This window comes from Pundamilia nyererei, unplaced genomic scaffold (assembly GCF_000239375.1).
Source record: "Pundamilia nyererei isolate P.nyererei 1_Seehausen unplaced genomic scaffold, PunNye1.0 scaffold00089, whole genome shotgun sequence".
NCBI classification, from domain to species: Eukaryota; Metazoa; Chordata; class Actinopteri; order Cichliformes; family Cichlidae; genus Pundamilia; species Pundamilia nyererei.
In genome coordinates, this window is record NW_005187490.1 from 2007600 (window position 1) to 2019811 (window position 12212).

The 12212-nt window shown below is 40.6% G+C and overlaps 1 protein-coding gene across 1 annotated transcript in view; it reads right to left on the bottom strand.

Moving 5' to 3' along the window:
• Positions 1-12212, bottom strand: part of grk3 (G protein-coupled receptor kinase 3) — a 72046-nt gene that overhangs the window by 1446 nt on the left and 58388 nt on the right. The window contains exons 15-21 of the mRNA XM_013912401.1: positions 11433-11533; positions 10408-10474; positions 8950-9045; positions 3787-3949; positions 3564-3700; positions 3379-3417; positions 4-74 (exon numbers count right to left, since the gene is read on the bottom strand). Of these exons, the coding sequence (XP_013767855.1) occupies positions 4-74; positions 3379-3417; positions 3564-3700; positions 3787-3949; positions 8950-9045; positions 10408-10474; positions 11433-11533 (674 nt within the window). The remainder of the gene's footprint in view (positions 1-3; positions 75-3378; positions 3418-3563; positions 3701-3786; positions 3950-8949; positions 9046-10407; positions 10475-11432; positions 11534-12212) is intronic.

Here is a 12212-nt window from a genome sequence, read left to right on the forward strand (position 1 = left end):
AGCAGGATACACTTCTTGTCTTTAATCTGCGTTTCTTCCACGGTTACGATCTGCTCCATCGTCAGCAGGTTTTGCTGCAAAGATAATTGAGTGATCACAAAGTGTTCAGATGGATTTCACCAACAAGACTTCTGGCTCTGGCTCACAGCTGCTGCAGAGATGTACACCTTATCCCTAAAGCACTAAAAAGCACTGGCACAGAGGATTTCAGGGTGTGTTAGGACAGTCACAGAGGAACTCATGATGAAGAAGAGTAATGGAGAATTTAGACTTATGTGTTAAATTTCTGCTGTAGCTACGCTGGTACTGCAAACCCCTCTGAAACCCTACTACACGTCGATGCATCACAGCCGCAGCTGGTGTGACTGCCCTGTTCTGTGCCATGGAGTAGGGCTGGGTATTGTCACGGATTTCTATAATCAATTCGATTCCGAAGGTCCTGATTCGATTCGATTCAATTCAATTTTGATTCACACAGTCAGATATATTATAATTCTGATCATTTATCAGTGATCAGTACATATCCATATTTTTATATCTATGCATAAAAACAAAGCTGACACTTGTGAGACTTCATCAGAGTGTAAGCATCACAGCAGATGTCTCTGTGCCAAACTAAATGAGGATAAAACGCACAATGGTAGACTGGTGCGTAATAAGTAAGTGAATAATGCAGAAATCTGAGATTTGAAATGTAAGTACACTTGGGGGGGCTGTGCAGGAAGTGTGATTTTATCATGGTGGAAACAAAGCGGCAAAAGTAAGAGGGAATTCATGACGATGTTTATCACATGTGAAGCATAGTTTGGATATATTTATATATTTATGTTTAAAAATCAATTCAGGATTTACTGAATCGATACTGCGTTATTCAAGCTAAAATGAATTTGAATTAGGGCTGCTCAATTAATCGAATTTTAATCACGATTACGATCTGGGCTTTCAACGATCATTAAAAATGACTGAGCCGATTATTAGCCCCTCCCTCGTGCTTTACTCTCGCGCTGCTCCGTGTGGCAAATCGAGTGCACCTCTCTGCATTTCCAACAAGTGTCACAACAATAAGAGGACCCGAGGGAAGCTCGGAAAGCTAAGCAGAAGTTATTTGGGGAGGAGAGTGACTGCCGTTAGTTGAAAAGAGAGGTAAAAAAAAACTTCAGTGGTGTGGAAACATTATGGGTTCTACTTGAGGTGGATCAAGTAGACACAGTGTGTAAACATTGCTACGGTGTCATAGCTGCGCCACAGAGCAACACTGCAAAGTTCACTAAACGTAGATGTTTACATTTTTCATTTATTTTTTTATATTGCAAACATTTGCACTGTTATCAGTATTTGCACACTATTTTATATTATTTTGTAAAGTCATTATTCAATACATTGTTATTGTTAACCCTTTAAATCCCTGTAGAACCGGAACAGCGTAAGCTAGCGCAACAATTTTTTTTGCATATGAAACCAGAGGAGTTGTACTTACATCTTATGCCATCAGCTTCCTTCCACATAAAGCTTTGCAAAAATTGCATAAAAAGCGCTTGCAGGAACAAAAACATAATATTCCAGAAACACGCTTTGCCAATCCGATCATTTTCATTTTCACGGAAAATGTAATTTTATTTATTTTTTTAACTTGTATGTAGGCCTTAAAAGCCTATACTGGTGTTTTTATAAGTCATGTTTGACTCTATACTTTTCTGAATAGTTTCTGGGATGCTTAGAACTCAAATTGCACTGCTGGAAATAGTCTATTTTGATGCACATGCTGTTTTCTTTGCAAATTTGCATCATAGGATTGTTTTTTGTTTTTCCTGCAGTATATAAAAATTGCTGTATCTCCAAAATAAAACTATGAAGACACTCAAAATAAATTTACTGTGGGAAACTATTTTTTGCAACTTTTTTGTATTTAAAGTTTTGAGGGATAAGCCTCTTAAATTTCCCCAAGTAGAAATATATGTGAAAAAAACAAAAATAATTTTCAATTTTTTTGTAGTTTATTGCACTTTTTTGTAATTAATGTAATTACTATGCATACATATTATTAAAATATGGGCTATAACAGTTGTATTGATGTATAGCAACTTGAAATGCTCCCAAAAATGGCACTACAGCATGTAAAAAAATAAATAAAATAAAAAAATAATATAAGCTCTGGCGGACTTGGTTCTATAGTAGGTCTTAAAGGGTTAAATAAATATCGTCAAATAATCGAGATCTCAATTTCAGTGAAAATAATCGTGATTATCATTTTTGCCATAATCGAGCAGCCCTAATTTGAATTGGAAATTTTTTTTTTCTAAATCCACACCTACCATCAAGTCCTCCTAAGCATTACGAACTACTTTCCCCCCCCCAATTTTTAAGTGAGGCAACGAACAACAGTCTCAATGCAAGGACTCACAAATGTCAGCAGATTCCTGGAGGGAGAACACTGCAACTACCAAAATGGGTGTGTTGGATAAACATGTTCGCCTCAAAAAAACCCTCAGCATAACAAATAGAGAGCATCCAGGAGGGGAAAAGTCCCAGGACCATATGTGTTTCTACCAGGTGGCTCTGTGTATAAAACACCGAGATATGACCACATGGTAATTAACATGTAAAACACACCAGTGTAAGCACAAATAGTGTGTGTGTGTGTGTGTGTGTGTTTTTTTGTTTGTTTGTTTATTTTAAAGTCTCTCAGATAGAGCCTAGCTGAGTTTTCCCTTTAGTTTTGATGAAAGTATAGTTCAGTGCACACATTACACTTACACACAAGTAAGCAGTGTACTTCATGGAAACACTAACACAATCAAGACCGTGCAAGTGCTCCTTCACTTGTGTTGTTAGGCTAATAGCTGCAGTCTGAGATGGTCTGAGGCCTGCAGTGAGCTTTGTTGTCAGACGGTGGCAGCGAGCTACTCTTGCTTGTGCTGTTGGTGGTCCGTCGGCCGCGGAGGAGAGCAAACATACAAAGAGCTGAAGTGAATTTGAGTGTTAAACACTGCAGCCACACTCTGTGCATTTAATGCTTTATTTTCTGATCTTTACGTTTTTTCAAATTTTCTTCTTATTCTCCTGTTCCCAGTGACCTCTCCTGTTGCTCCCTGCCCACTTGTAAACCAATCAACACCGAGCAGACATTTCCATAATCTGCTTCCAGTGACGTGCAGTCCAGACTGTGGAGAAATGCATGGGAGCAGGTTTGGGGTGGGTGGTCCACCTAGAATTGTGCACGTGATCGGACACGTTTGCAGTACCATAAAACCAGATCGACAAAGAGTAAAAACTGAAGTTGACTGACTACCAACTTTCAAGCAGGGAGGCAGACTACAACTCTAAACAGCAGGGGTGCTGAGGACACAGCAGGGACCTGAGCCTGGTGGTAACACTCACCCAGTCTCTCTGCTTTTTCAGAGGTTTTAGCCACCTCTCCTTCAGAATGGAATGAGCACAGACAGACAGACAGACAGACACTGACCAAATGATGAACAAGCCGAAAGCCCTCAGCCCATGATAGGCGGTCACATGACGTACAAACGTGCAGTGAATTTAAAGTGTATGCTGTGAGGCAGACTCACCCGAGTGTCGCCTTCTCCCCTCCACTCCACACGGTTGGGGAACAGATAGAAGTATCGGCGCTGCCACTGAGTGAGGAACGGGTTCCCGAGCTTCAGCATGTAGCCATGCATAATGCAGTCCTTCCCCAAGGCATAGTCTGCACAAAGGGACACACAGTCAGGAGGTGTACTGACAGGATATCTGTACTGGGCTGTGTGCGGATTTGTCCGTTATTATCATTACCCTCCTCGTGGCCCAGCTGCTTGTTCTTAGCCCTCTTGCGGGCCTCATTCTTATCGGTGTCCAAGTTGACAGCTTCGTAGACCGTCTCTGCCACCTCCTGCTGCCAGCGCTCTGAGATGACCAGAGGAAAGTTCTTGTAGAGCTCCTGGTCACTGTCCAGCAGCTAAGTCACACACGCAGGCACAAACACAGACAGAGTGCAGCATGTTTAGTTATACATATGCTTATACCAAGACGTAGAGCCTAAGTGACAAATTCCTACAGCGGCCTTGAGGTGCAAAACATCGAATCAAAAAAATATAAGTCTTCAGTTTTTGTTTGATGATGTTTGGAGCTGATGTTAAAATGTGCCTTTATGATTTCAGCCTTCTGTCAAGTTGAGTTGAAGGCATTCAATAGTAAAGTTGCCTTTATTTTTGGCCCTCTAGCAAGGTTGAGCCAGTCATCCATATGTAGCAATAATACACAATTCCTGTCTGCTCCTCTTAAAACTGCAGCTACAGTCCGTTCGTGATCAGAATCCTTTAATAATCCCTAAGGAAATTATGTGGTTACAGTTGCGCCAAGAGAATAGCAGTAACAGACTGAGCTAAATTAAATAATATAATATGTTGCAAAGTTTACAAAATATAAGAAATAGCTCTAATATAAGTACAAATGATGGCGCCTGGTTAAGTTTGCACAACAGCAGCAATACAAATGACGAGTTTTAGGCTTCTACTCATGTTTACATGAACTGCAGCCATCTTGGGCTGTGAGGTCAATTCTTCTCTGACTCTCCAAGTTGGAAATCTACTCCGGATTTCAGACTTTCCTCTTCGAATGGAAGAGCAGCACAGAAAGAGGAAATGACACTGACCTGTCACCAGAGACAGACCCGACCGTGTGAAACATCCACTCACAGGAAAAAACAATGAACCAAACACTGGCCCTAAATGCTGCTGCCTTTTCTGACATTGTGCTGTGTTTTACAGCACATGGTCACCGTAAGCTAAGCCCTATTCTGTCTCAGAGTATTGTGCTTTAAATCTTTCCTCCTGCTCTTAGGGAAATCTGAGGCCTAGCTTTCTGTCTGGGGACAAAATAAATAAATAAAAATCAGCTTTCCAAAATGCTCAAACAGTCCTTTAAATAGTCTAGTTCACTGTTCTTTGCAACAACATCTGGAAACATTACATCATCGATAGTAAAATATTCCACCTACTGCCACATGTCCAATGCCAAACAGGTGTCTTAAATCTGCTGGGATCTGACATTTTCTTCTTTGTTTTTTTACTAAAATGAAGTCTTTAGAAATGGATTTCTTACTTATCTACATTCTGCTGGCAGATCATTTGATACGCAGCCAATACTAAGCAGTCTAATATAAATGGCCTGCAATAAATCCTACCATGTCGGAGATCCTGGAGGCTTAAGTCTGTACAACTGTATTGTGTTACAGAATATCTCTAACCTATTTAAATCAATCATACTGCAGTAATCTATCTGCGCATACCAGGGTGGACTGGGGCTACACACCTTCCTTGGTGTGTTAATGCTCCAACCTTTACTATCCGGCAGTTGTTTTGAATATTAGTCTATTGTGGCTCCTAAGCTTTGGAATAATCTTCCTCTTCACATTAGGCAATCTACATCAGTGCTGGTTTTTAAATCCAGATTGAAAACGCATTTTTATTCACTGGCTTTTGACTCAGTGGTTGACTGACTTGTATTTACGTGTTTTCGCTATGTTTATTATTTTATCGTATTTATTATTCTTATGGTATCTATTGTGTTTCTATTGTTCAGCACTTTGGTCAGCCTTGTGTGTTTTTAAAGTGCTATATAAATAAACGATGATGATGATGATGATGATGATTAGTCCCCCGTTAAAGACCAGCTCCATCTGAGAAATGCAAACAAACGCTCCTGTGTTTCATTTCTGTGCGCTGGAGCAACAGAGAACAAATAAATGTTAACTGCAGCAACATTAATGTTAATGAAAGAGGAAACTGCTGCTGCAGAGCAACCAGGAGACTGGTGCTAATGTTATACAGCAGCTTTCTATGAACCCTTTCTACAAACTCACTTTCTCTATGTGCTTTCTTCCACCACAGTCTGAAATCATGGTTGAGAGATCACTGAACATCTTTTTCACCTTCCACTCCTGAAATACGGTGATGAATTATGGCTAGAAACGTGCTTTTGCACAACATGACATCACACTCTAAGTTGACACACACTCAACACAAAATATAATGACTTCGACATTTGTGGAAAAAAGTGATATTAATGTGCTTGTTAAGTAAGATTCCCCTTGACCTTTAACTCTGGCGCACAAAAATCTAATTAGTTCATGTCCAAGTTACCACCAGTCTATGCTTATTTAAGTATGCTTTAATAAGTATACTTAAATAAGCCTGCATAAGATGGAGTATTCTAAGCCTGCATGTTTAAAAACCTGCAGCTGCAAGCAGGCTGGCGTGTCTGACACAAATCAGGAAGCAGAGATGCCACTGAGCTGTATCAAGTGGCTAATTTATTTAAACCTCTCGGGCTGCAGCCCTGCTGTGAACATGCACTACAGCTCTTGGGAATTTCATTTCCTGGAAAAATATTTAGTAATTTTAGTAAGAAGTTTCATTCTGATCAGCTCTTCTTTGCCCTGGTGAACTTTCCACGTTACAGAAAAATACAGCTGCTGTCTGACTCTCTCTGCACCACACTTTGTATGACTAGAAACCAGCACATCACTGAACACAGCAGCCCACTGCACACATGGTGTCACATCTCTGGTAATCTAACATGAAGGGAATTGAAACATAAACATCATGGGACAAAGAACATCTAATGTCTGTGAGATTATGGTTAAAAGCCTACCTAGCTTAACAAATAAAGCCGTGTTTTCCACAGATTTATTACATGTCTGTGTGTTAAAGGAAGAACATGTGTGCGAAATTTATAAGGCACTCCTCTGCCAACATTTTAATAAACAAGTACATGTGACAAACAGCAGTCATTGTTTGGTTCTGCTGTTTGGGTGCACTGGCAGAACGTTTTCATTGCAGAACGAGGACTACTGTCACAAAATGTAATCTAACAAAGTAAAGCTGAAGCTGCTCTGAGTACAGGGTGTAACATGTAACGTGTGGATGGCTGGTAAACTGTGACTGCACTTTAAGAACAGCAGCAAGTTGATTATCCACTAATAACGCAATTACTGAAATGGGGAAAAAAACAAAATAAAAGCCAGTGGGTAGGACACAGTGAAGCTGTCTGATTTCTCAGACTTCTTATATGATTTAGTGCTCAGCTCAGATAAAATAATTATTGTGGGTGATTTTAACATTCATGTAGATGCTAAAAATGACAGCCTCAACATGGCATTTAATCTGTTATTAGACTCAATTGGCTTCTCTCAAAATGTAAGAGAACCCACCCACCACTTTAATCACTCTCTAGATCTTGTTTTAACATATGGCATAGAAACTGAACATTTAACAGTGTTTCCTGAAAACCCTCTCCCGTCTGATCATTTCCAAAAAACATTTAGACTTACAATAATCGATTACACAGCAGTGTGGAGTAGATTTCATCACAGTAAATGTCTTTCTGAAAATGCTGCACCTAAGTTTAAGAATATAATTCATGTGCTGTTATCATCTTCAATGCCCTGTACCAGCACAGAGCAGAGCAGCTATCTGAACGCTACTCCAACAGAGGTCGATTATCTTGTTAATAATTTTACCTCCTCACTATATGAGTGAGTATGGCTCTGGATACTGTAGCTCCTGTGAAAAATAGAGCCTCAAATCAGAAGTACTTGACTCCCTGGGATAACACTCAAACATTCACCCTAAAAGCAGATAACTCGTAAGCTGGAGAGGAAATGCCCTATCACAAATTTAGAAGATCATAATTTAACCTGGAAAAATAGTTTCCTGCTTTATAAGAAAGCCCTCCGCAAAGCCAGAACATACATCTTACTATTGCACAGTGAAGAAAATAAGAACAACCCCAGGTTTCTCTTCAGCACTGTAGCCGGGCTGGCAAAAAGTCAGAGCACTGTTGAGCCAACCATCCCTGTAACGTTAACTAGCTTCCCTCAGGCATTATCATCAGAAGGCATAGCATACATATTCACTGCTATGAAGATAACACCCAACTTTATCCATCCATTAAGAAAGATAACACACACCAATTAGTTAAACTGCAGAAATGTCTTAAAGACATAAAGACCTGGACGACCTCTAATTTTCTGCTTCTAAATTCAAATAAAACTGAGGTTATTGTACTCGGCCCTGAAAAGCTTAGAAATATGGTAGCTAACCAGATTCTTACTCTGATGGCTTACCTTGGCCTCCAGTAACACTGTGAGGAACCTTGGAGTCATTTTTGACCAGGATATGTCCTTCAGTGCACATATAAAGCAAATATATAGGACTGCTTTTCTTTCATTTGCGCAACATCTCTACAATTAGAAATATCCTGTCTCAGAGTGACGCTGAAAAACTAGTTCATGCATTTATTACTTCTAGGCTGGACGACTGTAACTCGTTATTATCAGGATGTCCTAAAAACTCCCTGAGAAGCACTTCACTCTCGCACTGCAGGCTTACTTGTGGTTCCTAGAGTATTTAAAAGTAGAATTGGAGGCAGACCCTTCAGTTTCCAGGTCCTTCTTCTATGGAACCAGCTTCCAGTTTCGATTTGGGAGACAGACACTATCTCTGCTTTTAGGATTAGGCATAAAAACCTCCCTTTGTTATGCTGCAATAAGTGTAGGCTGCTGGGGAATTCCCATGGTGCATTGAGTATTTCCTCTTCAGTCACCTTTCTCACTCACTCATGTGTTAATAGACCCCTCTGCATAGAATCATTACTTGTTATTAATCTCTGTCTTCCTTCTCTCTCCCCAACCGGTTGAGCAGATGGCCGCCCCTCCCTCAGCCTAGTTCTGCTGGAGATTTCTTCCTGTTAAAAGTTTTTCCTTCACACTGTTGCAAAAGTGCTTGTTCATAGGGAGTCATATAATTGTTGGGTTTTCTCTGTATGTATTATTGTAGGGTCTACCTTACAATATTAAACACCTTGAGGTGACTGTTGTTGTGGTTTGGAGCTATATAAATAAAACTAAATTGAATTAAAATAAACAGAGGAGATGGAAGTGTAAGATTGTTTTACCTTGATGCCCTTGGTGTCCTCTTCATCAAAAGATCCAATGTCAAAAGCATCTGCAGCATTCACCTCTCCCCTTGGAGGGATTAAAGGAGGAGAGTACTGGACAGAGGAAGAGGGGGAGAACAGACACATGGATTTCAGAAGATGAGGCAAAACGTGTAACAAGTGAGAGGACGATAAAAGCAAAACAGGAGTGTTAGCAAAGCAACAGTCCTGTAGTAGTTCTTCCCTCAAGGTAACCATAGCAACAGTAATTGGCATGGACTAATGTAGTCCAATTCAGAGTTAGTCAGTTAGTTAGCCTCCATTAGTTTACCTGATTGGAGGAAAACTCCAAGATTTTATGTGGCTTTCAGTTTGAATGATATATTAACCCTAAGTCAAAGGGTCACTAAGGCTAAGGTCACACTGCAGGTCTTAATGCTCAATTCTAATTTTTTGATCAAATCCATTTTTTTTTTTTGGTCTGGTTGTTCACACTGATTTGAAAGCCTACCCACTGAAGTTAGCACTGCCTGCTAACTGCTAACTCCTAAGTAAACATTGGCCCAGCAATGGATGCCATCAAGTCGTAGTTTTTTAGTGAACTGGATGGCAAAAGCAGAGCAACAATTAATGTGGCCAGTTATAGTATGTGAACTGTGGGCAAAAACAGATAAGTTTGTGGCCTTGGAGACAATATGAGTCGTCAACAGGTGAGGCGAGTAAAACCTGCTGTAAGGCTGTGAATGAAATAATTACTGTAGAGATGTGAGGCTGATAGACAGAAACAGACGTCACAGACTCATTACTATGGCAAGAATCAGCTAGACCAGGGGTGGGCAATCTCAGTCCACGAGGGCCGGTGTCCCTGCAGGTTTTAGATCTCACCTTGGGTCAACACACCTGAATCACATGATTAGTTCGTTACCAGGCCTCTGGAGAACTTCAGGACATGTTGAGGAGCTAATTTAGCCATTTAAATCAGTTGTGTTGGTTCGAGGACACATCTAAAACCTGCAGGGACACCGGCCCTCGTGGACTGAGATTGCCCACCCCCGAGCTAGACTCTTCTGCTGTTGAAGAACCTCACAAAACTCATTAATTTATCGCATGAATAGTTGTGCCTCATCTGATACTGAGTATCAGTATCAGACTTGTGGATATAATGTCATATTCAAAGTGGGCTCAACTTGTCAGTTTTTTTTTCTTTGCTAATCATGACAGCAACAATTATAAATGTACATAACCAGCAGCTACTGCAGCTTTTGTAAGCATAGCTCTGAAGACCTGCTGATGACCTCTCCTGCATTATAGCTATAATAGTATAGATCAGAGTTGGATACCTTGTGATCGCTGTCTGATCAAACACTGTACATTAATTAGCTTCATCATGGAAACCAGACTTATAAGCTTCCAGGCAAGAAATCCTGAGAGAACAAAGAATAAAGCAGATTCACAACAGAAGTGAACCTCACTTACCTTCTGGAGGTAAACTTGCTGCCAGTCAATGCCTTTGAAAAACTGATGCTCCTTCACCTCAGAGGCTCTGCGTGCACACACACACACACACACACACACGCACGCACACACACACAAAACGGTGTTATTTCTCATATCCACACTAGGTGGCACTGTTTGCCATAATACAGCCCTCTGACAAACGCACACAATTCTGCCATTTAACCCCAAGCAGACAAAGATCCATCCCTTGGCTTTAATTATAAGCTGATGCAAAATGACAGCAATGATCAAATTAGTTATGAACTCAGCTTCTATTAGTCCACTTCATGTCCACCACCATTTGTCTCCAGCGGACTGCAAACTACACCACCCAGTGTTATCAGGCTTAATGAGCACATTTAGCAAAATTTGTCTAACTGATGTATTCATCTGCATGCCTGTGTATGTAAACACTGATACATGACAGAGGTTAATGTGAAATTTAGCCTGTGTGTACTTGTGGGGACCAACAGTCACTTATGGGGACAAAGTGCCCATCCCCATGTGTCTGAAGGCCTTTTTGAGGCTCAAAATGTGGTTTTAGTTACAATTAGTTTATGGTTAGGTTTAGGCATTCATTTTTATTGGCTAGGGTAAGCGGCATTGTGTCAATTAGGCTACACTCACACTGCAGATCTTAATGCTCAATTCTGATTTTTTGATCAAATCCAATTTTTTTTGTCTGCTTGTTCACACTACAAATAAAATGTGACAGCAAACGCGCTCTAGTGTGAACCCTCAAAGCGGCTCGTATGTGCAAAAGAAGACGTCACACACTAAAACATCAGATATGTATCGGATTCAGTACCACATACAAAAGTGACCCAGGTCGGATTTGAAAATATCGGATTTGTCCTGTTCACACTGTCATACCATGATCGGATATGGGTCGCATAGGGTCAAAAAAGTTGGATTTGATGTGCTTTCGCCTGCAGTGTGAACGTACCCTTAGAGGTCCTCACTAAAATATGAAAATAAGTGTGTGCGGTGCGTGCATATCATACCCACGGCCCTGGCAGCCAAGCCTCTTGGATACATCTCTCTGCAGCAGCCCCTCCAGAAGATCTTTGAGCTCTGCAGTGAAAGAGTCTGGCAGCTCCACATTCTGCGGGTGAAACAGGGAGGAAGGAAAGAAGGAAGGGAGGAAGGAAGGGAAGAGGAGGGAATGAGAGTGAGATGTTTGAACTGAGTAGTGAACTTTGCAGTGAACACTTTGCTTAAAAATAAAATAACATCCAAACTCCTCTGATTACAGACAGGCTTAGATAGCAGATATAAAAGCAACAAACTCAGGGCCAGCACCTCTGCATCTATGGAGGACAGAGTACGTGTAGATAGAATGGTCAGAGTAATTGGTACAGCCAATACATATCAATAAGGCATTATGAAAAAAGTACAACTTACTGAAGCAGTACCTTTTCACCTCACTGATCTTACTGATGTAATATTTTTATGTCACGTTTGCACTGACTACATGTTCAGCTGATGACCTGATAAAGAGCTGAAAGAGTTCTTAAGGTTTCTTTGAAAAGTGTAAATAAAAATGGAATAAGCGTATATACCATTACAGCTGAGGCCACTAAAAACAAAAGTTAAACACCAGTCACCAAAGTAACGGCTGTTATGGTCCACCTTCACAAACTTTTCAACAACAACAACAACAAAAAAACAAAAAACAAAACAATCTAGGCAGTAGGAGTATACTCAGTAGTGACCCCCTGAGGCTGGGTCTGCTCCCAGAAACAAAGAAGCCTTTTTTTGTATGCAGGGCAAATGTGTTAACA